Below are 27,787 nucleotides of genomic sequence, written 5' to 3' on the forward strand. Positions count from 1 at the left end.
GGGCTACTTCAGCAGTGCAGCTGGCAGAGGGGGCTAGTGTTCCCAGATACCAAATGGCTGGGCCTCAGAAGCTCTTGGGAGCAAGTAGCCCTGCGCTCCTCGCCAGGGCAGTTTTTTATACTGCTGCGGCCAGTACAGGGCAGGGTTTTATACTGCTGGGGCCAGCCCAGGTGCTGGCCCCAGCCTCTAGCTCCCTGTGGCTGAAGATCCACGGGGAGATGGGCAGGGTCAGTTTGCCCCAAGTGGCACAATTTGCCCCACACCAAAGTGCATGTTCAGGCACGTGTGCTGGTGCATAAATCTCCAGCACGAATTTGTGCCGCTGCTATTTGAGCTGCTGCAAGTGCACGTGCCTGCATGTGTGGACACGCCCAGGGAGTGCATACATCCGGTCCGGTTTCTTTTTCTTCCTGTTTTCTGATCATAGAGGAATTCTCCTAAGTCCTCAAATGCAATAGCAAGTATAGCCCTTCCCAGATACCCCAGCCCCTATGTTAGCATCACTGGCATGCAGGATCTCTGATAGCCTGGGACCTGGGTAGGTGGTCATTAGGTATTCCCTGCTCCAAATCCAGGGAGCACTTCCAATCCTGCAGTAAGGAAAATGGTAACCATATGTGGAGACCCAAGACGCCCTGGCAATGCACGGCGTTCTCTCATAAAAGTCATTTATTAGAACGGCAACCATGACACTTTTCTTTCGTACAGCAGCTGTATGCAGCTATAATCGCAGTACAGTGAAAACTACATATTACAATTCACTAGAAATCTAATAAGCATCATGAACATCATAGAGAACTGGGAATAACGACTATGAAAAATGAGTCCAGAGTGGCCCAGCCACCAAGTCTCATAAGAAATTAAAGATCAGTGCTGTCCTGCAACACAGCTCTTCTGTAGCTGAGATAAACTAATAGGTTTAAATGACCAAGATAGCACCCATTCAATAAATTAGGTAAACTTAATACTAGAACAGCAATATAACCAATAAGAACATTCTAGATAGAGTGAGCACTAAAGTAAATGATTATCTATTTACAGAAATGTGTTTCTGCTGGGACATTATGCCATTAGCTTTCCCACCCCCCACCACCCTAACCCTGGTTCAATTAACTACAGCTTTTCAGTGAACTTAATTGCTTGGCACATTGGCAAATGGTTGGGCAACAACAACTGAAACTTTCTCCAGCTCCTTAAGCTAATCTAGGGTGTCATTAAAGGACAGAAAGGAAAGCGCGATAACATGCGGCATGCAGTCTCTTTATTACAGAAACGGTAAAAATTAACATTCTGGCATTAAACACAGTGATAAGAACCCGTCATTTTTGTATGTGGCATTTGTCTGAATTACCAGAAAGTTAAAAGTTGTACGCGTGGAAGCAGAATGTACTCTTCTGGATAGTAGGCACAGGCAGGCATGGCAACAAGCATGTATTCCTGAGAATGTGAATGCCATGGACTGTGTTTCCAAACCTCATCTTTCCTTTTTTTCCACTGGTTCTCCCTGGTCTCCAAGTCGTGATAACCTTAGAACATAATGAATTCTCTCAATGAAAGAAAGGACACTATCAGGTGGGGTTGTATTTTTAAGGCTAGAATTTTCACTATCGCTATAAAAAAATAAATGCTAATATCAAAAGGGCCGAATACGGGCCCTGTGACATATGGCTGCACCACGTCAGCTGGCACCATTATGGAGAGAGCAGTTAAAGTCACTGATTGGGTGCGAGTGCTAGTTTCAAGTCTTCTTGCAAGTCTGTGCTATCTTGGAGTGCGTGAAGACAGGAGCGTGGCTGACTCCCCTGTCCACCTATTGAGCTAAACAGAAAAGTCTTTGGAGATGACAAATTATAGAGCCAGAGTCATTCAGTTACCAGCCAATTATTCTGCTTAAATCAAGTGATCGCCACATCACAAATGCAATTATCTTCTCCGGCTCCTTGTCCATCTTAATTACAGTGGTCTGACAAAGCTCTGACAAATTCCTCGGCATTTTCAAAGCAGTATTTTGGGGCTAAATCTTACTCGTGGCCACATGCGGGTGGCTCCCTTTGATGTCAATACGAGCCAGGAGCATATGTGTAAGGGACGAATTTGGTCCTACTTGAATTGCTCGGACTGGCTCCCCGTACTTGGTGCGTTCGTTCCACCTGGCTCTGTATAGACTAACTGGTAATCCAAGACCAATGTCTACAAAGATGATTGAGGGCACTCCTTAAGAAAGGCCACAGGGAAAGAAACATGGTTGGAGGTAATTTGCTTGGTTGTAGCAACAGCTTTCCATTTGAGCCCTCCCTCCCCTCCCCAAGAGTCCCTCCCCAGGTATTTTTGTTTTTTATACAGCATCTTTTGCCTGATGTGTAACTCCGCCGAAAGTTATCGTCGTGGTTTCACTTGCAATGGCAGCGGCGAGGCTGGCTGATAGCGGCCACAATGCTACGAGGAAATTAAAAGCTGGCGTAAAACAAAATAAATATAATAAAATAAATAAACTCAAACCTAAAAGCCGGCACAGAGTAATAGCTCAGGCTACCTAGATACTTTATCAGCCCCAAAAGCTAAACAGCAAAGCAAACACGCACAGTACGGTGCTGGAGACGCGGAGAGGGTTTGCTGCATGGTTGTGGTGTACAAAAGACTGCAGAAAGCCAGTTTCTTCTCTTCTCTCCTCTCTCCTGCCCCTTTGGTTTCCCCTGGTCTCCGATCACCAGCTGACCTATGAGGTGTCTTCCCAGAGAAGTAAATTGGCTCTCTTCACTCATGCTGAGAAAAGGCAGCTGGCTTCATTAGTTTTGTTACTGCATGGATGACCTGGAAGTGTAGAATTCGGGGACCGGCAAGCCAGTGTGAAGTGTCACCTGTAAGGAGAGCTCTGTTACCATCGAGCCAGCTAGCACTTTCCGTGGGTGGGGTGCAATCCAGGTTTTGATGATAGGGCGCGCGTAGATGAAACGGGGGCCCTAAATTGAAGCGGTGGGTTTTTAAAAACACAGCTTCAATTTAGGACCCTTTAAACCCCCGTGTCATGCACACACCCACTTACCTGCCTCTCCAGTGGTGGGGAGGGGAGGGCGAGCTGGCAGCGGGTGGAGTGGTCCCTGGGCTGCGGGGTGGGGGCTGGTGCTTCCCTCCACAGCAGCAGCGCCACCCCCCACCCAGGATGGCACCTGCCTGCAGGCACCCAGCTTGGGAGGTCCCAGGGGGCACTGGAGCCGCGGAGGAAAGCATCGGGTTCCTGCACAGCTCAGGCAGGCAGGCAGACTCCAGGGGAAAAAAAAAAAAAGATCACCGCTTTTTTTGTCTTGGGCAGAGCCTGCCTTCCCGGGCTGCTGCCAGGCTGCCTGCAGGGCTTTCTGCAGAGCCCTTGAGCTGCACGGAGCCCGGTGCTTTGCTCCGTGGCTGTAGGGCAGAAAATTAAACTCCTCGGAGGAGTTTTAGTTTGCTGCGAACCAAGTCATTTAAGCTGCATTACACCGCCAAATATGCTACAGCGGCTGGTATTACTGCGCAATATGCTGTTGACGTGTGCAAACACCAACACTATTAAAGCAGTGCAAAAGCATTTAACTTGCTTTAAAGTGTTATGCACATGTGTCCCTCGTTTCATCTGCACATGGCCTTAAAGTTGAAATACCCTATTTTTTCACATATGACACCTGCCCAAATAAGAGAGACATTTTGTTTTTGGAAAGCAGAATAAAGGAAAATGTTCTTTCCTTAAAAATGCTGGTTAAAAGCTTCTGCATGCCGGGGACAGAGAGAGTGACCACAGCCAGCGACTAAGAAGCCCCCCACATGCCCACCGTGCTGCTATTCTCCTCCGCCACAGTCTGCAGGAGGGGGCGGAGGTGGGCATAACCTTGCACTGTTCCCAGTGTGGGCTGTTTTAGACGCCTTCCATCTTTAAGGCCACTCCTTTGAAAGGCCCAATGAAATCGGCACCAAGGCAAGATCCATGCTGTGATGGAGATGACCAAGTGTATAGCTAGACTCCTAGCCCTTAGCGATCATAGATGATGCCTCATCCACTTCCTTACACTCTCATCCCTGCCCTTGGCCCACAGTGTGTATTCTGCCTCCTCTCTCTTGTACCATGGGCCCCGATGATGCTCTTCTGGCATCTTGGGGAAGCCCAGTCCTTCCAGTGTTTCTCATTCATGCTCCTCTCCCTGTCACTGTGCAGAGCCAAGAACAGCTTGCATGCCAGGGGCAAACAATTAGAGCAGCCGTCTTAGGGAGCATCATCAGCCTGCTCCATCCTGGCTGCCACTGAGTGGAAAAGGAGGCGTAGACCTTCACTGGAATGTGAATTAATCAGCTATATCATATATTATGTATAAAAAACACAACAAAATAAGCAAAACTAATCAAAAGATGTCATTTCTATACTCCTGTTATAATTAAAATTAAATGTACATCGCCTTCAGATTCATAAAACAAAAGCTAGCATTGAATGTCTCGACAGTGCATCCTATATTGTGCTGGAAATTATTTCCACACCTGAGTTCACTGTTTGATGCAACAGAGAAGGGGCAGCCATGGGAAGGGTGCACAGTCCAAGCCTTGCGCTAGGAGAATGGTCCTTGCAGCAGCTGTCTGGATGGGTATAGCCTACGGTATGATGTAACATCCTTCTGAGCTACAGTTTATTCTGATAGAGAAACAAAGACTACACCAGCTGAGGGATCCTCATAAGCATCAAGGGGAAACTTAGGGTTAGGGTCTTTGGGCCTGTGAGGCTAGGGAGAGACATAAACAGGTTTAAGTGATCAGAAACTGGTTTAAACCTGGAACAGAACAGATGTTCAGTGCACAGAAACCAGTCTGAAGATGGCTGAAACTGGTTTGAGATAAACCTGGTTGAATGTAGCATTAGACTTAACTGATTTGGCTCAAACTGGTTTATGCAATGTCTGTCCCAGATTCTTGCTGGTTTAAGATAAAACAGACACCCCCAGCATCCCAGCATGCTCTCTGGGCTGGGTAGGGCTCTCTGCTTCACAGCAGGGCTGGTCCCTCCCCTCTTCTCCCTGGGCAGAGCTCATCCGGCACAGAATTGCAGACACAGCAGGGTCTATTGGCTTCCCTGTGCCTCCCCCTCCTCTCTCACCACTTGCTGCTTAAGCAAGGATCCCTTCCTCCCCTCTGCCTAGCACGGACCATAGCCAGCATGTGGTATGCTAGCTAGTGCTGTATAAGGCTCCAGCAGAGACACAGCAGGGTCTGCTGGCTTCCCCCTGCCCTTCCCCCTCCTCACTGCTCAGGAAAGAAATCCCCCCTTCCCTCCCTCCCTCCCATTTCCCACAGCACAGAACCCAGCCCCATGGACCCTAGGCATGTGGTATGCTAGCTAATGCTGAGCGGTGTCTGTGCGTGTGTCTCTCCAATTGCATTGGGACAGGCAGGCAGACAGAACAGGGCTTTTGGAGCTAATCAACAGGTCACCCAGGTAAGCTGTTTAAGAAGAGTTTGAAGTAATGAGAGAGAAGCTAGTGTTTTGCTAATCGGGTGATAAAGACTCTTATCAGCTCTTGGCTACCTTGCTCGCCTGGCAGTTTGCTGCACAGTCAGAGAAGCAGGGAGGGAGATTGAAAAGCTCCGTATCATCAACAGATGCATGCACTGCACGCCCCCACCCTCTTGCCTCAGAGTGCTAGCTAGAGTCTGGGGGCTGACAGCTCTCCCTCCCCTTGAGTAGACAGCGGGGAAAAGCCTGGGATGGTGCAGGCAAACCTCCTTAATGAGAAAGTCCTGCTGGGGCCTGGCCATGCCCCTTCAGCTCAACTCTGTGCAAGGGAAGGGAGGGCTGCCCTAGCGCCCCCCAGCTTCTAGCCTGAGGCACTGCAGGCATGTGTCTCAATTTCCTCAGTCCAGAGAGAATGTCTGTCCAGTTTCCCACCAGTTCAGCCTAGCCAGGTTAGACTAACCTGCAAAGGTTGAATCAATTCAGACTCAGGCTTTCTGAATGTCTGTCCCTAGCCTGAATGTTTCCTTCAACAGGCCACAGAGCAATTGCTAGCTTTCTACTAAAGACGATGGAAGAGGATTCCCTTTCTCTTGGATATGAAAATTGGAGAACTGGAGAGTTTGCTTTTTTCAGGAAAATGATTCATGTACAGAAGACTTCATCAGCCAGGCAGCTGCCCCGACAAACTGAGGCAGGATTGCTGTTTAGAGAAAATATCCTTCCTCTTGTAATTGGTGAATTGTATTCCCCAACCCATGAAGACTGCCAGCTTTTGCGAACAGCCTCTCTCTCTCTTGCGCACACAGACACTTATGTGCCTCAAATTCATTCCCTTTTCTAAACCATTTAATTCTCATGTTCACTTTGGATAGAAAAACCCAACTCATTTCTTGCTTTGGGAAAAAAAATACTTTTATGTTTAGATTAAAATTTGCCACAATGCTGTCCAGACTAAACTGTTTTCAGTTCTAATTAGAGCTGTTCTAAGGATGCATTTTTGAAGAATGAGGATGATGACTATTGTAGGGTTACTTGCAGCACTTTGATTAAAACCAGGCTTCTCTGTTTGGGATTTTAAACTTTCTCTCTTCTCTGGAACTGCCAAGAAGCACTGGGATGCAATAAGAGCTCCTATCTCTCAGGACAGTGGGAAGGATGTAGTGATAAGAATTAGTTATCAAGCAGCAATGCTTTTGTACTTTTACTGCATAGCATTACACACCCAAGCTCTAACCCTACCACACACACCAGAACCATATTTTCCATAGGTGTTCCTTGGTAGTTGCACTTAAAATAACACATCTTTTATGACTCAGCTTTCAAACTCTGGCATCACACCGGAGCCCGCGATAGGTAATTTAGTGTGAACTGAGCTCTTGGGCAGGAAGGCCTGTCTTCTGTGTAAGGTGCTGAAGTGGTACAGAGGTCATCTGGGTTTAGTGCTAAACTTTGCCACGAGTTTCCTGCATGATCCAAGGCAACTCACTCTGTGCCTCAGCTCTTACCTGTCCAACAGGGGGAATATAGATATAGTCTTGTCTGTTCACACTGCAAGCTCCTTTGGGGAAGGCTGGTCCCTTACTGGGTGTTTCTAGAGTGTCCAGAACTGTCCATCACAGAAGACAGGGCTTGAGTGGGTGCCAGCGCCTCCACAGCAGCGGCCCATTTTACACTCAACCCAGCAGTAAGTGGAAGAGAAGCTGCAGCAGGTTGCTTATCAGGGAAGCAGGGGTAAGTTGCAGTACTTGCATGAGCACATGGACAAGTTACCATGAAACATCTGGTGCGTGGTAAAGTCCCACCCTCTTTTACCCTGACACTCCTGATGATGAAGATAAGGGTCTCTAGGTCCAAGCATACTGTCAGCGTGCAGTATAACCAAATACTGTTGCTGTCCCTGTACTGCTGATTCATTTAATAATTGCACCAGGAACAGGTCATCAGAGACTCCAGTTTCCAAAAACCTAGGTTAAATTTGGATCAGCTATTTAGAAAGATGACGTGGCATGGAGACGGGGGATGCCCAAATGATGATGGAGTGATGTGTTATGTCTTATTCATGTATGATACTAATGGGGAGCTGGAAAGAATATATTCATCTGTTGCATTTGCTTTACCTGTAGGGAACAGGAAGCAAAGATACCTGCCAGGAGCATCCTTCAGCAAGTGCCTGGGTATGTCTACACTGCAGTGCAGGGGGGTGAAGGCAGCATTCATCCCTGAGCCAGCTTTAACCTGGCTAGCTGGGGACCAGAGGCAATGTAGCCATGGCAGCACAGGCATCTGTGTGCACCAATCTGCCTGGATCATACTTTGGGCGTGTCCACACGAGATGCTTAATACCTATTGGATTAATACTACTGCATATTAGCGCACCTGGAAAAAATCATGCTAATGCACTAATGCACAATAGGTTAGTCCCATGAGCATTAAGCATTACAAAAAAGCATTTGTTTGCACCAATGCACAGTAGCACTGATTATGGTGCATTAAATTAGTACCTGTAAGTGAATGAGCCATAATTATGGCACACTAATGAACATGTAGCTGCACCCTTGGCGGTCGAAGTCTGGGTTGCTGCACCTTCATTGCTGTTGCTATGAGTTGCATTTAAACTAGCTGAGGTATGGGCTACATTCACAACCTGCCCAAGCGATGTATTGCTGCCTGCAGGTCTTGCCCGAGTCTCTTTTGTGATTAAGAGGCCCAATCCTAATGCCACTGGAGCCTGTAGGAGTCATTCCACCGACACACGGGCTTCAGTAAAGCCTGTGATGGGTATTGTGATTCCCTCCCGCATGGGGATGATTGGGGAGATTGCTGTTAATGGCCATAATTGGAGGAGGTAAGCTTGTCTGAACCCAATAACTTCCTGCCCATGGCAGGGATCAAACTTGATGATCTTGCAGGTCCCTTCCGGTCCTTCGATTCTATGATTCGATAATATTGCCTGAAATAAAACACTAACTTTACTTCAACAGTACCTGAACTTTGTGACTTTGTGAGGCTTTGTGACTTCATTTGATCAAGTTGGCTTTCCTCATCCCTTCTAAGAAGCACTTCTTGAGCTTTTTTGCAATAGCACAGTGTTCAGAGGAGCAAAATGTGGCAGACCACAGCTAAACTCAGTCAAAACCTCTATAAGCAAATGACACCCACACAGCATCACTTTGTAGTAGATGCACTAGTGGGTAGGGGAAAAATGAGGAGAAAACAGAGACCAAAAATACAGGAGTAGCTCAGACTGTCTCAAGGGGGGCGTGCAATAACTAGCAAGAGTCCTGAGGGATGCTAAAGGATGGAGTTGCTGAACTCTGCCAAACCAAAGAGACCGGGAATCCTGGTCTCATGCCATGGCACAGACAGATAAAAGAAGATGCCAAGTGCTCCAGAAAGGCACTTCCTTATTTCAATCTCTCTCCAGGAGCCTGGAACGTAATATCAACTCCTTCTCTGCACTAACACGGGCACATACCTGCACGTTCCTGTTCAGGCTCACAGCCGGAAAGAAGAGGCCTTCCAAGTTCTCAAATGCCACTGGCCCTTGCTGGTCCTCATTGATGGAAAATGTCAAGGTCCTCCTAGTTAGGTCAAGAAGCACTCCCACTGTAGCACCTTTGGTTATTCCCCCCTCCGTTCTGTAGGGGATATAAAATCAGTCAGATGATGTATATCGCTTAACGTCCATCCCAGTCTTTGCCTTTATGGAACGGGCTTCCTGGAAGGTGCAAAATAGCACCTCTGACTCCTGGCTTTGCAGGTTAAAACACTTTAAAGGGCATGCACAAATGAACTACACTACGCCTGCACAAATGAACCACACAATACTGTGGTCTAGTGATGAATGTGTCAAATTCTGCTCACCTTTGACATCAGTGGGAGCTGTGTATGTGTGTGTATGTCTGCGGGTAAAATCTCATAAAAACTGCCATTTACTGGGTCCAATTTGCCCAAACTCCTGTGTCACAGGAGTAGCTCCTGCAAGGGAGAGAGACAGGGTCGGACCAGGGTTTCTTCTACTGTTTCTCTCCCACTTGCAGCCTCCAGGTCAGTCTCCCCATACGATCATCCTTTATTTTGCAGAAGGGCTTGGGAAAAGCCCAGATTGCTCCATACCTTTCTAGCAGTGACTAATACATTCATGAAGCGCCCAAGGAGAAGTCAGCGAAGCCGGATAGATATTGGTTGGGTGAGAACTGAATCTGCCCCAAATGTTTGTGACGTATACAACCTATGAACAGCATCATTAGCCTTTCTCCTATAGCAGCACCTCTTCCACTGTCCGTGCATGGCCAGAACTAATACACACAACTGTAAGGAGGATGTGCTCATGTGGGAGGACACGCCAAGGGGGGCAGGGGGTTGGGAAGTTATAAAAGAGACCGGGTGTGCTTGTAGCTGCCTGTTTGCCTCTCTCCCGCTATCTCTTTGGATCCAAATAAGGCCCAGAGTGATGAGGGAACTGAGCCAGGGCATGGCATTTTGTTGTTTTGCCCCGATCTGTCTCTCTCATGCTGTCCACAAGAAAGAGCGATGGGTCAGAATGATATCTGTTAGAGTCTGGGTGTCTTTCCTCCAACTGCAATGCATCCCGGAAAGGTAAAACTATAAACTGCAGTATCCGGGAGAGGGCGGCTTGGTGGAGAGAACGCTTTATCGGCTGGAAAACCTCCAGGGAGCCATGCACAGACCTGGGGCCAAACCATTGGGTCTCACTTCTAAGATGGGCTGCTACCTGGACCGTTTCTATCCACAGAATAAGCTGATGGGTTAAAGAAAGAGGTAGTGCTGAAACCTAGACTGAAAGGAAGCCTAGAGGCCCATGGATGCAGTGTGACGATCCAAATGCAGCAGCCTCTGAGCAGCCGGTCAGGGGAACCTGAATGAGGCAAGAATAACCGTAGGCAGGTTATCCTTCTTCAGAGGGTCTGGGACGGGTGCATTACACCATGCAGCCGGTCAAGTAAGTGTCCTGGCTCTCTGTAGCAGGAACAGATGGGAGCCATGTAATGCTAAGTGCAGACACAAAGGGCTCTTGCAGCAGACATGGTGTCTTGGATGCCCAAACCGCTCCTAGCTGATACAGCGGGTACGTAGTACTGCACGTCAGGCTCGAGAGCAAATTGGATACAGCAGCCATGGACGGTGGTGCAGCTGCATACATCAGGACTAAATCGAGGCTTTAGTCTTAGACAAAGACAGTCTAGAGGACACCGGGCCCCAGTGGCCTACCTGTTGGTGTGCGAATTGTTGTGCATAAACCAGCTCCGGTTGTTGTCCACATACATCGCCCAGGCCTTGTCGTCCTTTCCCAGCATGACATCCTTGAGGACGTCGATGCGGGCTACGCCGAAGGCCGGGTCGGGGTGGTTATCGTAACGATCGATCGACAGCTCCCAGTAATGGAGCCCTTTGGAGAAGCCCGTTTTCCCCAGCACGACCCTGTCGTCGTAGCTGTTACAGGTGATGGTCAAGTTGTCGTTGGAAAAGATGATGTCCGTGTGTGCGGAGGAAGGGTCGAAGGAGAACCAAGCTACTGGAATACACAAGGATAGCTGGTTAGTATGACGGGGAGACCTCAACCCAACCACAAAGGCACGCAGACCGGACAAGAAACATTGCATGCCACCATGCGGGAAGGATGTTCAGTAGTGGACACCGAGAAGTGTCCAAAGAGAAGTGGGGCTGCTTCTGCAGAACTTGCCGCAGGAGCTAGCAAAGCAATCTGTGTAGGGACGGAGACACTTATGGGGGTCACGGGCACCTCGACCCAGCTGAGTAATGCCAGACCTTGCAAACTAGCCTGTGAGAGGGGGCGACTGCCATGGTCTGGCAGCTGTGGGGCCAAAACTGGGACTCAGGGGACCTGGGTGCTACTCCTGCTCCTGCCCTTGATCTAGTGTGGGTCCTCAAGGAAGTCACATCACTTTTCTGAGTACCTTCTCCCCTTCTTGCTCCTCTCTTTAGAGGACTCTTTAGGGCAGAGGTGCTCCCTCACCATTTCGGCTCTTAGCAAAATGGCCCGCGGCTTTGCCTGGGCCTCTTGGTTCTAGCAGAACGAAAATATTAAGTCATACTTACTCTGACGACTAAAGTTTATTCATGAGAGTAAAAGTTTGTAAGATCAGGCCCAATGTGGGAAGGGGGCTTAAAAGATTAGCAGATAAACTGTGTGTGCATTTGAGAGCTCGTGGTTCTAGAAATCAAGAGCACATAACAGATTTACATTTACAGATGTGTTAAGTACCACCCAGAAACCTCCCTGAAGAGCAAGCAACCATATATACATATGCATATACATATACATATATACAAATATTTAAAACACAAGCTAGCTTTTGCAAAGTCTGGGAAATGCTTGAGCATCTCTAAGACTCAACAGGATGGCTGATTTAAATGCACTGTGACTTGCGTCCAGGAAACCTGACAGAGAGAACATCCCTTTCTTGACAGCGTACACACAGAGCAACAGAGTTTCACGAGCCACTATCCAGGGTTCACAGGCGATTGTTTTCCAGTGGTCTTTTGTGCACTTAATGTGGTGGAAATGTGAACTAGCTGACACATCCACAACAGATTCTTGCACCTGCAATGGCAAACACTGCTTGAAAACAAATGACTCGCGTGAGATTTCCACACTGATTTATTGAACGGTTTCACAGGCCAGTTCGCATGCACTCAGGCTCCCTGGGTTTATAACTCAATGCAAGCGGTTCCATACCTGCCACCAGTTTTTTAATGTCAACTGTTGTCATTCCAAAGGAAAGGCGTGCAGGAAGAAAAACAGGAGGGAAGATTGGTATTTATTAAAACAAGGCATTCAGAAATACTTTTCTGCTCATCAACTTTTCCATTCGCTGCAGACACAGACTCAAGACAAACCTGCACTGTAAATGAAGTGCACATTACATTGCATGGTGTGTGAATGGTTTGGTGAACCTAAGTTTCATAGATTTCATAGACATCAGGGCTGGAAGGGACCTTGGAAGATCATCGAGTCCAGCCCGCTGCCCCAGGGGCAGGAAATCAGCTGGGGTCAAATGATTCCAACAAGATAAGCATCCAAGTGTTTCTTAAAAGTTTATAGAGTGGGTGCTTGCACCACCTCCGGTGGCAGTCTATTCCAGGCCTTGGGGGCTTGGACAGTAAAGAAGTTTTTCCTTATGTCCAGCCTGAAACGGTCATGGAGGAGTTGGTGACCATTGGACCTAGTTGTCCCTTGGGGCGCTCTGGTGAACAGACGTTCCCCCAGATCCTGATGCACACCCCTGATGTACTTATAGGTGGCCACCAGGTCCCCCCTGAGCCTGCGCTTCTCCAGGCTGAAGAGTCCCCTGGCTCTCAGTCTCTCATCATAAGACCTGCTCTCTTGCCCTCTGATCATGTGCATGGCTCTCCTCTGGACTCTCTCAGGCGTCTCCATGTCCTTTTTAAATTGTGGAGCCCAGAACTGGATGCAGTACCCCAGCTGCGGCCTCACCAAGGCCGAGCACAGCAGGAGGATGACATCCTGGGATTTGCTTGAGAAGCATCTATGGAGGCAAGCCAGAGTTTTGTTTGCTTTACCACCATTGGCGGCTCATATTCATCTTGTGGTCAGTCATAACCCCCAACTCGCTTTCGGCCGTGGTGCTAGCGAGTGTAGCACTGCCGACCCCATAAGCATGATGCGGGTTTTTTTCCCCAAGGTGGAATACCTTGCATTTTTCCATATTGAAGGTCATCTGGTTTAGATCTGCCCACTTTCTAAGCCTATCCAGGTCAGCCTGGATCACCAGCCTGTCCTTGGGTGCGGACACTACCCCAAAGTTTGGTGTCATCGGCAAACTTGGCCAGTCCGCTTCTAACACTGGTGTCCACATCGTTAATAAAGATGTTGAAGAGAACAGGTCCAAGGACGGAGCCTGGGGGGACCCCACTGGTCACGGAGCGCCAGGATGATTCACTCCTGTCGACTACCGCTCTCTGGGTCTGACCTTGGAGCCAATTCCCCAGCCAGCGGACCGTGACGTAGCCGAGGCTGAGTTGGCCAATTTTTCCATGAGGAGATCGTGGGACACCAGATCAAGGGCTTTTTTGAAGTCCAGATATATGATGTCAACTCTTCTCCCTTGTCCAGGTGATAGGTCACCTGGTCATAGAGGAAGAGATTGGTCAGGCAAGACCTACCCTCAGCAAACCCGTGCTGGTTGCATTGCTGAGTGATTGGAAAGTCATTTGCTTTTTCCCCAAAGGAATCAGAGGGTCTGATTTTACATGCTCTTGACCCCTCATTTCTCCCCTAGCAATCAAAAGGTCTTCAGCACCTCGGCTAAGCAGGCCTGGAGTCCTGATTTCAGGAAATTACAGGTCTCATTTTAAGTGCACAATTAATCCAGTGACCTTCAAAGGTAAAGGTAGCTGCTAATTATGCACTTAAAGTCTTGTACATGCTCTTATGCCTCAGTGACCTGGAGTCTTTTCTTTCATTGCTATAAGGCTCAGCTCTGAATTTCATTAAAGGACCACTTCAGGTTTCCCTTTAAAACCCCCAAAGGGAAGAACTTATTCCTTTTCTCCCAAACAGAAATGATCATTCCTCATTGCATTTGGGAATGGCATTTGAGAAACTAATGCAAACGGGGTGGAAAAATTTGGAAATACTCGTGGATCAACAACTGTCGGCTCACTGTGTCAAAACAAGGTTAAAAATTAACACAAAACATGGATGGATGACCAACAAAGCGAGTGCCACTTAATTGTAATAAAGATACTTGCCTAATTGAGAGTAAGGCGCTGATTGTGTCTCAAAATTGCATCCTATAAAGAGATACTATATTTCACACATCAAAGCCAAGAAACAGCAACTGGTCTCATGAAAACAAGTGCACACACATGTACAGAATCACTCATTTGCTTCACCACAGCAGGCCTGATTCATTAAAAGCCAAAGACCAAAGGTTTTCAAAATGACTGCCCATTTTAAGTGCCTAGCTAAAGACTCTTGCAAAAGCCTGACTTTCAGGAAGCCTCAGCCCATACCCACAAATGGGCACCTTTCAGATGGATCATGGCTGGCGTCCAAACTCCTATCCCAAATTATTGGACACTTTGGAACATCCCGGCTTCTATTGCCCCTGGGTCCTCGTCTTTTGTCCTCTGCACCAGAAAAGGGAACGTGGTCCTTGAGCAGTGCAAAGCAAGCAATTTTGCCATTCAGTAAAATCTTTTCATCTGCACTGCTCCAAAATCCTTCCCACCACTCCCTAGGGAAAGAAATCAATGTGAGAAGGGTAGATTTTGATTTCAAGAGAGTTTTCTCCAGCAAAATGGAACCTAGATCTCGTTCTTCTGTGCAAAAAAACCCCCAAAACCTTACATCCCTATAAAAAAGGAATGCGTGGATTAAGGCCGTCCTAGTGCTTTGGGACTTTTCATGTCTTCGTCGGTGGGGTTTACGTAGCTATCGCACGGTACTTTAGCTCCCATTGTAGTTTAAGAGCAATGTGGCTAAGGGGCCCCTGAAGTAGAGCTAAGCAAGCATCATGAATTGCAATTACCGTGAGCATTTACTGAGGGTGTTTGATGCTCGTAAAGGTTATAGGCTTCACAGGGCATGGTGAGACGGTGCTGCATACAGACCTCCTTGCACAGTTCCCATGCTACATCTAATCCTGAGCTATTACCCTGTTTCCCCAGAGCACATTACTTGCTGAGGGGGGTCAGATCATGGCAGCTGTTTGCTTTGAAATGACTCAACTTTAAAGCCTGGTTAAGCCAGGTCTCCGGAGGCCAGCAGCTGGCATATTGGCTTTGGGTGCTACCAGTGGAAAAATAATGGGCCGCAGTTTCACCGCTGGGTGAAAAGCTCACAGCACAAGTCTGATGGGAGTGGAAGGGGTTGGGGGAGAGGGGGTAAATGCTAAATTTTGCATTCCTCTCACCCTGGGGCTGGTCCATCTAGACCTAACTAGAGCAATCTTTGGGCTGCTCCAATTTACTCTAGCTGCAAACGGCTCTGAAGTGCTGGAACTGCATCTGGGGCTTAGCATCATGTAAGGATTCACCAGGAAAGTCTTGCCAAGACCCAAGACCCTTGGGTCTGCCAAGATCCCTTCACTGACAGCAGCAGAAAAGGAAATGTGAAACACTGCATTCACTATTAGCCGTCAAAGGTCACGCTGGAACGGATGACCTGAAACGCTTATGCTAGTTGTATAATATCTCTGCCAGCGGCATGGGGCAGGGGGGCTGCCCTGCACAGGCAAATCAGACCCAGAGCATTTGCAAAGTGTCTCAACTTGTAAAGAAGTTATTGCAACCTCCCACTTAGCACCTCTTCTCTTATTATTGCAGAGAAAGCCTGCGGGGAAGGGGAGGAACTGGGGTTGGAAGGAGAAGCCAGTACGAGACAGCTTTGTTCCCAGTCTGTTTTAGGAGGCACAGCACAGTTCTGCGGCTGGTTTTGTATTTACCTGTAGGCAGAAAAAGGAGACGTGCGCTCTGTACCAGCATTTTCTTACATCACATTTGCAACAGGCTCTTGGACACATTAGTGTCGTCCTGGCCAAGCACATCGCCTGCCGCCTTTGAGCTCTTTGCAGCTGTACGAAGTGATGCAATGTCTGCCAAGGCCTTTTTAATGAATCGTGCCCTGTGCCCTCTTTGGAAAGAGGTTTCTGTGCTTTCCCACACAACACATCTATCTCTAGTAGGACACAGTCATAAAATCCCAGCCCAGCACCCCGCCACCGCCCCCTCCACACACTGTTGGTACAGAAATACGCAGTCCACAAACAAACTATTTGATCAAAGCCAATACAGTCGGTCTCGGTACACTAGAGACAGAGTCAAAACGTCCAATAACAAAACATAGTTAAGAAGCCAGCAGTGCACAGCAGTACAATGAGAAACATGGAAGCACAAAGGAAAAAAGAAATAAAAAACCCATTGCTGGTAGGGGTGGCAGCCCCTGGGTGTGTTGGAAACCGCCATGCTGCAGCATTCCTCATTCCAAGGGATGGGATGGAAATCAAAATCAAGGGGACCCCGTTCTCCCCTTGCTTACACTGGTGTAAGCTGTGAATTACGGTGCGGAGTCCAATGGAGTGGCCGTGGTGTGAACACAGCACGACGGGAGGATCAGCCCCGGCATCTTTGGCAGGAAGAAGCGTGCAATAATTGTTCTCCACGGTTGCCGCAGAGCTCTGGGGAGATCAGCCCTGCCCCCTGCTCCTTTGCCGGCTGCTGCCCGCGGCAGGGCGAAGTACCTTCACTCTGGCTGTGCTTTGCTCAAGGAAGCAACCTACCGCTCAGCCACAGCCCGCTCAGCCCAGAAGCAGGGAGGCCGGCAGGGTGCCTGGTGGCTGATTGCAACCGACCGTTCAAAGCGCGGCTGAGAGTTTCCTCCAGGTAGTTTCCACTGCTCTGAAGAAAAAGAGGATTAACTATCCCACGTCCTGCTCCTCACAAAGGCTGGGCTCCCCCAACTCCAATTTAAGTCAGTGGGAGCTACAGAAGCACGGTGCCCTCAAAAAAGGAGGCTCTGGCCTCTGCCCACCAGATCCATTCGGTCTGAGCTGGGCTTTGGGGGTCCTAAATATATCTATCTATCTATAGAGATCTATCTGTATCTATATCTATCTATAGATAGATATCTATAACTATATCTATCTATCTATCTATCTAGATAGATAGATAGGTAGCTAGATAGTTATAACTATATATATCTATATCTAGATAGATAGATATCTATAACTATATCTATCTATATAGATAGGTAGCTAGATAGATATAACTATATATATTTATATATCTAGATAGATAGATATCTATAACTATATATAGATAGATAGGTAGATAGATATAACTATATATATCTCTATTTAGATATCTATAACTATATCTATATCTATATAGATAGATAGGTAGATAGACAGGTATAACTATATATATCTATATCTAGATAGATAGATAGATAGATAGATAGATAGATAGATATTTAAAATGTCTGTTGGGTCACGGTTTCATCCAAATGCTCTGAAACCATCTGACAGCAGTGGCTGACCCTCCTGGATGTGCTGAGCGTGCAAACCTTTGAAACACCTCCATGGATTTCTCCCAGAAGGATGCACCAGTGCTCCAGCTGAAATCCCAGGATGACTCTTCCCCTGGTTATAACAGCTGTTATCCCGACCCCAGGTTTGCCTTGGCGGGGTAGGCAGAGGGGGTGAAATGACATCTAAACCAGTACCATTGTTACATAGAAACAGAGATACGCCACATAGCTACATCATCCAAATTCCCTTCACGTCGGAAACAGGCCACTGACAAACAGAACGACTTACCCCCCTGGCATATGAATGTCATGGGGAAAAAAAACAAAGCAAAACAAACAGATGCTTTGGAGATGCCCAAAAGCACAGATCAAGAGGAAATGCCAGAGGGGCTCGGCTCACCGGCTGAATTCAGAGACTGTAAAGAAGAATGCAAGCTCAGCTGGTGGGACGAAGATCTTAGCTCAAAGTAGGATCTCCCCGAGAAGCTGGGTTGTAGATTAAGAGTGGAGGAGAAAGGACTCATTCTACGGAGCTGCGACCTTTCCAAAGATCTTTCCAAAGGCACTGGAAAAGGGAGGGTCTGTTCTTCTGACTCTGTGTCTAAACGCAAGATCAATGCAAACTAGAGATCAGAAACTTTCATATCATTACCTAAGACCCCCAGTCCAGAGTACGGGCCCTTGTACACGTGTGGGCTCCTTCTCTGCTGTGTTGCCATGGGCATGTGCCGGGCAGGACGACATACAAGGCCACTGTGTGCATTGATACCTCTCAGTCACCGTGTGCCATTGAGGCTGTGTACAGCAAGCACGCTTTGGCCTTTGCAAATATCCCTATGTTGTTGAAGACACATATGATGTGCTTTTCTTTTCAGCAAGTCCCGGAGCCCTTCACAAGAATGAATCCCACCTAGGGAGGTTTGCAATTTGCCATGCCACTTACCAGGGGATGGACTCTAACTGGTATCATGGACATTTCCCCCCACCCTGTTATAAGCCTCATAATAAAGGGGAGACGTGCAGGTTTCATACAGGTCTGATACACTTTTGCCGCAAGGCTGGTCTAAACGGTGTTATTCTAAGCATCCCCAAATACCCACCTTACTCAAAGGCTGTTTGGCCTGCTGTGTTCCTGGGAAACTCCTTGTAGCTATCAAGATGCATTTGGCTGTTACAGGAAGAATTTCACTTTAACCCATGAGATTCATATAGGGACACTGGACGGGACCTCCTGGGTCATCAAAACTATTGCAAACCATCACGTGCCTGTCATAAACTGATTGAGCCCCCTCTTAATATAGAGTGGAAGAACGCGCTGTGCCCCTGCCACCCACAGGGCTCCTGGGCAGCAGAGACAGAAAGGCCCAACAGATCTGTGATGATCTGCTCTTTGTAGCTGCACTTCTGGATTGCTTCCTCCAGGTCTATAGGAGGCAGGTAATCAGCTCTCTCTTTGCTCTAACACCATTCAGCGCGCACAGCCCAACAGGTCACACTACAGTTAGTCCAAGACATAAAGCATGGGGCTTTTCCTAGACAATGGGTTATGTCAGAGAAGGGAGCAAGAGGAAGAGCTCAGTGACCTTAAGGTAAAACAAAACTCTCTTGGAGCTCCATGAGTTTGTTTTAATAATTTCTTTTTTTTATTCAGGCAACCACTGAAACAAAACTCCAACACAGGAGTAATACACAGGAATTGCAGGAGGTTGAAGTTGTTATATCTTTACAAAGGAAATAATATACAACAATTCAAACAACTCATCATCCGCACTTTCAATGTAATTTTATATATAATTATATATATATAATATATATATATATATATAACATTCAGGAATATTCATGAATATGCAAAGAAATGTGGCTAAAGACTCTGGCTGACAAGCTGGTGAATTTTTGTCTTCTGTGTAAGCCAGGAAAGGAATTCATATTTCTCAATATCTATCCCTGTTTGGTCTCTTTTCTAATAAGCTAACCTGATGGGACCATTTCCCCATCATTGGGATCGCCCATATTTTAGCAGACTACATTGTCAGTCGATATGTGCGTGCGTTCCTTCCACGTTTGAGCCACACATAATCGGGCAGCTGAAACAAGAAGTGTACTAGCTTTTCATAGATTCCTAGATTGTAAGGCTGGAAAGGACCTTGGAAGATCATCGGGTCCAGTCCCCTTGCACAAAGCAAACTCCCTTGACCAGGGCATTCAATAGACAAACCAGCAGATCCAAAGGGGTATTACCACCCAATCCATAATAGCTATTATTCTGATGACTCCCTCCAACAGGATATTTGGACCTCTGGACATAGCCACCACATCTGGGAAATAAAGCCTTTGTCTCTGCAGCCTCTCCTGCATGATACATCTCTGTTAGAAGAAAAGTGTTGGATCCTTCCTGGAGACTGCTAGCATACGTGGAGAATTTTACAAAGAAGTTTTCTTTGTGTAAAGCATGCATGGAAGATGAATAACCCCATTCCCACATTTCTCTCCTTTGCTCCAGTCTACTTGAAGTGCTATCAGTTTATGGACAGGAGTGTAAATGGTGGCAGCAATGGCAGGGGGAGCAGGACTCGGTGGTCCAGGAGGTCCCCCCGAGCCCTGTGTTCCCCTCACCTGAAGAGCTAGAAGTCCCACTCCAGAGTCAGTCAAGCCCTGCTCCTCATCCCCATCTGCAGCAGGGACAACGGTGACCCTGAGCCTAGACCCACCTTGCAAGCTCTGAGGCCACTGCCAGGGGACTGAACATGCTGAAGACCAAGGGGGCGAGAGGGACCAACCTCGCTGGTCTGCCTCCTCCGTCCAGTTCTACAGCATCAGCACAGGGGGGCTGTTAGCTTTGGTAGCAGCTCCACCTTTGTGATATACATCCCTCTGCCAGGACACTGGGGCTTATGCCTTGCGAAGCTCTGCCCAGGCCTTGGGGCCTGATCCAACAGCTGCTGGTGTCAACAAGAGTCCTTCCATTACTTCAAGAGCCAGTGCACCTATCTCTGAGCGAATTCAACCCAACCCAAGCCACGTGTGTGAACCTTCACTTTCTTGCCCAAGCTTTTGGGAACACCCCACTCCAAACACACTCCTGCCCCTCCCATAAGCTTTCCAAAGGAGTCACAGGGAGGGATCTGGGAGCAGATGCTTTTGGTGAAGCAGTACAGTACATCCTTCTCCTGGCCTTATAAGGCTTGTGATAGCCATGGCAAGCCTCAAGGTTGACTCCTGTTTGCTCAGCTGGCTCAGGGCTGCCCCCTTCTCCACCAGAATAGGCATCAAGTCCTTCGAAGTTGGCTGGCTGCAGCCTTCCCTACCTCCTCGTGTTGTGGGCCTGGATGCAGCTCAGGAAACTCTCTGGAGTCTAGGTGGCTTTGCTCAAAGCAGGAGGATGCAGAGGGAGGCTGGGGTTTGTGGAGGGGCTGGAGAAGTGAGCAGGAGGCTCTGCAACCTGTTAACCAGGGCACTGGGTCTTCTTCATCAGCCGACCCCATGGCAGGTAATGGGCTTGGAGTTTCAGGGTATGTCCCGGCAGTACCTTAGTAATGCCTCCTTTGTCACTCAGCACTTGCCTTGTCTGCTGGGGCAACTACAGGACACTTCTCGGCAGGCGAAGTTACACGTTACACTTTGACCAGATGAAGTCTGTGCAATTTTAAGCGGTGTTAAAGTTAGAAAGTGCTGTGAGCAGGCACATATTAAGGGTTAATACCACTTCTTGCCTGCTTTGACTTGCCACTACAGGGCTGGCAAGCAGGGGCATGGCTAAAGCCAGGACACCTGGGCTCTATCCCAGCCACCTGGCTTGTGGGGAGGTGGGCTGAAAGCAATGCATCCTGGGATACTGGAGGGCTGCATATTGGTCACTTCATGAAGCAGACTGAAGTACTGTGGGTAGCATGGCCCAGAGCTAATCCCTACCTGAAGTGGCATAATTTTAGATGCTCAGAGTGCACTTAGCAGGATTTAGCAAGCTTTAACATGCGGACACTTGCATTTTAAGACCTTAGTATGGTCTAAATGTGATGTGTAACTTCGCCCTGATTCCAGGTCTAAGGCTCCAGCCCCCAACAGCATCACCCTTCCCTGAGCAAGCCAGGGAAGGCAGGTCACCAGCCTGTCCACCCAGCTCTCCACTCAGCACTGCTCTGCAAAGCCTGGGCAACTGTGAAATGTTATGTGCATTAATATGAGAAACTGCCTGTGTCTTCACTGGATTCACGATTGTATGTGCTGAGCACGGCGCTGGCACCAGACAGATCTGTCTGGTGTCAAGGGCCCTGTAAGCCTGCTATCGAATGCTTCGCTCTGAGCTCCACGAAGACAAGGACACGCTGATCAAAACGCCGAGCAGAGGGTCGGGTCTCACCCAGTGACCTTGCCAGCAGCCAGAGGCACCAACGGGTCCAAACAGGACAGGACTGCAATCATGATAGCCTGCCAGCACGATCCCTGATTGTTTCTAGGGCTACCCACAAAGCAACGGAGGCGATGCCATATCTCGTGCAGGTGCAGGCAGTTCCCTGCAGATGGTAGGAACGTAAGGGCTGCACCGTGGATTGGCTGATGATGCACGTGGCACGGGGACCTCCATCCTTGGGGCACAAGAAAGCTGCACCAGCAGTTCAGTGCATCTTGTGGACTGTATTTCTAATGGACATGTGCCCCTCTCTCCTCCTCTCTGGGAAGCCACTTACCTCTGCCCTGCGGTGAGCATGAGCTTCACTATGGGAAGTGGAAATAGTGATCTCTTAACCAAGTTCCCTTTAAGGAAGCCCACAGCACATGCCTTAGGCATGTCTTTCTGCTTGTCCCGTTGGGAAAGGGCCCACCGCTCTGGTGCGTACTGCATGTGCGCCATCCCATGAAGTGAAGGAAAACACTCAGGGAATCGTGGACAAGACATAGGCTCATGTCTGCAGACTCGTGGCATTTCATTCTTTCCTTCCTCTGTTCCTGAATGCCTGAGTCACTGGGGAGCTTGTCTTGGAAAAGCAGGATCTGAGAAGCACTTCTCCTCTTGCTGCAGCACAGCTCACCCCAATCTTCCTGGCCAGGGGGTGGCAAAGAACAGTGTCATCCTGGGCCCCTCTCCCCACCGATGCCCCCCACCATTACTCTCCTACCCCTTGCTTTCCCACTGCTTGAGAGAGAAAATGTGTTTTCATCAGCAATCCCTCAATTCAAGGGTGATCTCTACCACGGCTCATTGTCATGGGTCACAGGTGTTAAAGCGACTTAAGAGTCCAAGGATCGTTCACAGATGGTGTAGGTCTCTGTTGGGCAGAGCAGGCTGCAGGGGGATTCTTCTCCTTCTCCTTCCTCTGCTCTCTCTTCTCTGCTTTGAGGACAAGACACTTTGCCTCAAAATGGGCTGCACTTGGGTGAGGTTTTGGCACCATTGGGGTCGGTTGGCAGCCAGCTCCTCTCACCTCTTGATGTCGACATCTGCTTTCTTGAGGGATGCCTTCAGTGTGTCCTTGTTGTGTCTCCTCTGGCCACTGGGAGATCTCAGTTGGGATTAGAGCACTTGTTTCGGGAGTTGAGAGTCAGGCATCCACACACAGGGCATTTATAGACGTGCTCTGGGAGTACAGTGGGGAGGCGCTTTAATTTAAAGGCCCAGGGCGTCATGTGTATCGGCGTCCCTGCACTGAAAACTGGTGGTGGGGATGCTTTAACTATAGCTCATCATGTGACGCTGGAGTCCGCTGGAGCACAGTAATGACCACGCTCCAGCAGACTCGATTAATCGAGACTGCTCCAACGTGCTGCAATGACTGCGTCAGAGCAGCCTCGCCGCATGTGTGTAGGCAGCCACAGAGTCCAGTCCAGTGAAGCCGGTGCTTGAGGATCACCGACTCAACGCTGGGAACATCGGCTTCAGCAAGCCTGCTGGCTTACGCAGTGATCTTCCAACGTGATGTGGAGGATTTTCTGGAAGCATCGTTGACGATGCCTCGTCAGACTCTTGAGATGATGATGGCAGGTCACCCATATTTCACATTGACTACCTCAATCTGCGGGGGGGTCACATTCATGGCCTGGGGTGCTACAGAAATCAGCTACACATGCAACCTTCCCCGTGGATCCCTAGGGTTTGGCCTATTTCATTGCTCAGTAGAGTCAAGAGAACACTCCCATTGATGTCCAGGGCTTTGCAACATCAGATCCTACGGGTAGAAACCTGCGATGGCAAAAGAGCACCATCAGGTTCGCAGCTTCTCCTGCCCTGTAGGCATATTCAGACAGGTGTCACAGTACCAGCAGTGCTGCCTCATGGGGAGAGCCCCTTTCCTTCTCTTCTTCCATCCTCTTCATTTCCTCCCCCTTTGTGCCCTGGTGGAAACCTCTCCACCCACTGCTGAGGGAAAGGGTGAAGCCCAATTCATTTCATGCAGAGCTGCTCTCAGAGACCCAGCTGCTGTTCAGGCCAGAAATAATAACCTTGCCCTGTGAGCTGGCATGTGCAGCAGGCTCTGCTCAATGGCTGATTTGCATCTCCTTAAGCTGAATTCAGATGCAATTTATTTCTCTGCCTCGGGTTGGGAGAGCTCAGCACGCCCCTGAAAGCAAAACATGCTTTGGGCCATATTTAGCTTTTGCTTGCATTGGGAGAGTGAGATGACAATGTTTCATGCAGGAAAAAGGCATAAAAGAAAGATTCGTCTTTTGGCAAACACTGCACGGAGGCTTCAAGCATGATTCCCCTGGGCTGGAGCTGGGAGCCGAGACTTTGCGATGGGGTCTTTTGAGAGCTGGGACCTGCTTGAGGCAGATGCAACCATGAAATACCTACCAGGGAGGGAGGGACCAGGGGTGCTAAGGGGTGCTTAGGCTATCCATGCAAATTCCTGACTGGGGTTATTTAAAGCAATTTCACACATATCAGTATAATGGTTTCTGTGGGTTTGGCTGAGTCAGGTACCGGGAGACAATCTTCCCTTTCCCACTGCTTTGGTTAGAAAAACTGGTCTTAGAAGAGCAATGTGACAGGATGCTGAGGCCCCACTGTTTGCTTCAAAAGATCCCAGCCCTGGACCTGTCTTTTTGTGAAGTCAACAAGAATCTCCCTCTTGACCTTCATGGAGGATGGACCAGGTCCTTGATGATCCCCAACACATTGCACACCATCCTCTCCTTGCAAAACACTGGTGATAAGTGGGATTTCCAAGAGAGCTGACGTGACTTGGGACCTGTCTCGCTGACTTCAGATTGGACTTGTGCTCCCAGGACCATTCAGTGCTTTAAAAACTCCTCCATAGCTCTCCAAGAGTATGAAGTCTGATGCTATTGTAGGGTGGGAACCTGCCTTGTGATGGAAGTCACTGTTTCCACGACTGCTGTGAGATGTTTGGTGGAAGAGAGACCTCTCCAGGATACAGGTTTTTAGCTCCGTCACCTTTCCTTCTCCTTGCTTCTGCCGCTGGGATGGCTCCTGGTATCCCTCTGTATCTTCAGCCCCTTCTCTGAACATCGTCTTGCAGTGATTTATATCTTGAGATGATCTCAGAAGCACAGATTTCTTGGCTGTGGGGCAGAGCCGGCTGGTATCCGTGATATGAGCATCACCACCCAGTGGCAATCCCCGGCTCCTAGGACAGTCTCCTGGCAGCCGGGGGCAAATCAGGGTAGCCCTAACACTGCTCTATGTGCCACCAGGGGCAGAGAAGGAAAGGAGAGCTGGAGGAGAGGTGCCTAAAGCCACTTTTGATCTGCACCAGGTGCCTCTGAGATCTGGGTCCCCAGAGCAATGCAGGTGAGGTCCCTTCTGTCTCCAGGTCAGTCCTCAATCCCAGTCTCTTAAGTGGTGTTAAAATGGACTGCATTGCTAGAAGTGGGTGGCCCATCAAACCAGCCGCTCACCACTAGGCAGCCCCTGGCTTTTCTGTAGGCAATGGCAAATTGTCCCCCTGTCCTGGATTCCCTGCTCCCAGGGATCGCAGGGATCCTCACTCTCCTCCACTCCCACTCAGGCAGGATCTAGCCAACGTCTAAACCTCATGTTCATCAAACCACTAGAAAACCACTAGAAGGTGGATGTGGGGCTTTCTTGTTCCTGTTCTCCCTAAATGCAGTGTGAATCTGCAATGACTCTCCAGAAGTCTCTCACGCAGCCGTAGACGGGGCAGGCGTCTCCGGGCAGGCTGTCCCGGCGGTGGGCACCGTTTGGAGGGTGAGGAATGGATTTCCTTAGCAGACACCCAGGACCAGCTAATGGTAACAGGAACTGAGGCTCCTGCTCTGGCTGGTCTGGGGCTGCTCCTCATGTAGCACCCACTCTGGGTGGATTGGGACACGAGACATGTGGCCCCCAGGCCAGGACCTGTGCTGCACACAGCTACTGCCCTGGACCAGCTGGAGTGGGCACCGTGTGCTGCTAGCATCCTGATCCAGCTCGAGCAGGCATCACGTGCGGCACAGGCTGGAGCAGGTGGCGCGGGCACTGGATCTAGCACGCATGGGGAGTGGGGGAGACCGTGGGTGCGATCCGATCTATGGAGCCAGCTCCACACCGTTCACCTGGCCTGTGGACCAGTCCCATGGCAGTGAGGTGAGTTTTGTCAAGCCATCACTCAGTGAACACCAGAGCACTTTCTTTCTCTCTCTCTCTCAGCCCCTAGTATAACGTGTCTGCAACAGCCCTGAGCCAGCAGCATGCCCCTCTGCTTCGGTCAGCTTTGCAAGCCCTCCCGGAGCAGGAATTGTGCGAATGGCTTCAACATGTGCTGGTGCACAGGCTGTGAGCTCCCAGGAAGTTGCTGCTGTTTCCTAAGACGGGCGCCTGGCCTCACAACCGTGCAGAGAGCTCTGTGGGGTAGGGAAGGCTGGCCTGAATGGGGGCCAGGACCTGCAATATTTCAGCCCCTGTGATAAGAAGGAAGAGCAGCTTGTTCCCTCTCCTGTCTCTCTGCTCCCATCTCCCTGCATGCTGCACCACATTGCTGCACTGCAGAGCTGCCCTCTGGACAGCAATCCCAGGCAGCTCCTGAAGTGTAATAATGACACGCGGAGAAATAGGGCTTGGTCTGGCATGCCTGTCTTGGGTTTTCTAACCGCTTCTCCCTGCCAGGCTCAACAGCCATCACACAGCACTTCTCAATCCTTCCAAACTCCAGGCAGCCCTCAGTAGACTTGAGGGGCCCTTTGGAAAATGCCCTCTTTTTGTTTCCACTTATTTTTTGAGCACACAAAAGTACTAGAGCAATTCTTTTATTTCAGCGAGCTCAGGAAGCCCACAGCAGGGCAGGGCTTAACAGTACAGATTCCCATTTGAACTCTCTGGGTTTGTCTTGCGATTCCTATTTGTACACTTAACAGTGCGAACATTGCATGGCACCCTGGAAAGGCTCTCAAGGCACCCCAGGGTGCTGTGCTTGAGAATCGCTGCTGGGACAGCTTCCTTGAAACAGGCTGCAGCAAGCTGTGTTGTGCCTGCCTGATGCACCATCGGCAAGACGGGCACGTTCGAGCCAAGCACATCTCCCGGCAGCGACGCCAGAGCAAAGCAGGAGGGAGGCTGCCTGGATTTCAAAAGCCAGGCTGTGTTGGCATTACTGGTGCTGAGTGAAATCTTGCCAGGGCTGGGAAAAGGGTGTGACTCTGCTCTGGAGGTAATGGAAGCAGCATTGCTGTTAAGGAAGGGTCCCTTTCCTGGCAACAGCTGTACCGCAGGGGACCGCAGGCATGCTGCTGCAGAGACGGCCGACTTTATCCTGGGCTTTATCACCTGCTGTTTCTGTCCCATGCATAATTTCCCTAAACAAGCTTGATGCCTCTTGACTCGACTGTCAGAATCAAGGCAATTTCCCAAGGCAGACTGACATCTCGGTGCGACAAAGGTAGTTATCATCCAGAAGAGGAGGTTTATCCTTAATAGCAGCGTTTAATATTCTAACAGAGATAACAGCAGGAGGTAGCTGTAATCAGCTTTGTAGGTGAAACTGGTGCGGCTCAGCTTTGAACCCTGTCGGTACAGAAAGACACCCACACGGTCTTTCCGCTCAGCACGCGGCGCCGCAGGGTGCCTGGGAAAGGACCACACGTGCAGTCACAGTGCAGTCAAATGTGGCCCTTTGTTTCTCAGGGGCAATGTTCAGAGAAGAAGAAGAGAAGGAATGAATAAAGACATCTGAGCTATGTTTGCAGGTGATCTACCTCAATCCCAGAGGCAAACCGCTTTCAAAGCCTTCCCTCCTTCTGTCCTCCCAACAGGATGCTGCCCATCACTAAATGCATTCTGGGTATGTCTACATGTGCATTTCAGCACGCCTAAATTTAATGCACATTAT

General features: G+C 49.1%; 1 protein-coding gene across 9 annotated transcripts in view; it reads right to left on the reverse strand.

Annotated features, from left to right (window-relative positions):
* Positions 1–652: 652 nt before the first annotated feature.
* TRIM9 (tripartite motif containing 9) overlaps positions 653–27,787 on the reverse strand; it is a 148,911-nt gene continuing 121,776 nt past the window's right edge. For 2 of the 9 annotated variants that reach the window (XM_019494112.2, XM_019494110.2), the window contains exons 8-13: positions 17,905–18,105; positions 14,225–14,266; positions 12,189–12,212; positions 10,700–11,003; positions 8,943–9,105; positions 653–2,858 (exon numbers count right to left, since the gene is read on the reverse strand). In XM_019494112.2, coding sequence (XP_019349657.1) covers positions 2,796–2,858; positions 8,943–9,105; positions 10,700–11,003; positions 12,189–12,212; positions 14,225–14,266; positions 17,905–18,105 — 797 coding nt within the window. In that variant the 3' untranslated portion in view covers positions 653–2,795. The other 7 variants (XM_059723393.1, XM_019494115.2, XM_059723394.1 and 4 more) reach the window with 5 other exon arrangements.

Source organism: Alligator mississippiensis, chromosome 2 (assembly GCF_030867095.1).
Source record: "Alligator mississippiensis isolate rAllMis1 chromosome 2, rAllMis1, whole genome shotgun sequence".
Classification (NCBI taxonomy): domain Eukaryota; kingdom Metazoa; phylum Chordata; order Crocodylia; family Alligatoridae; genus Alligator; species Alligator mississippiensis.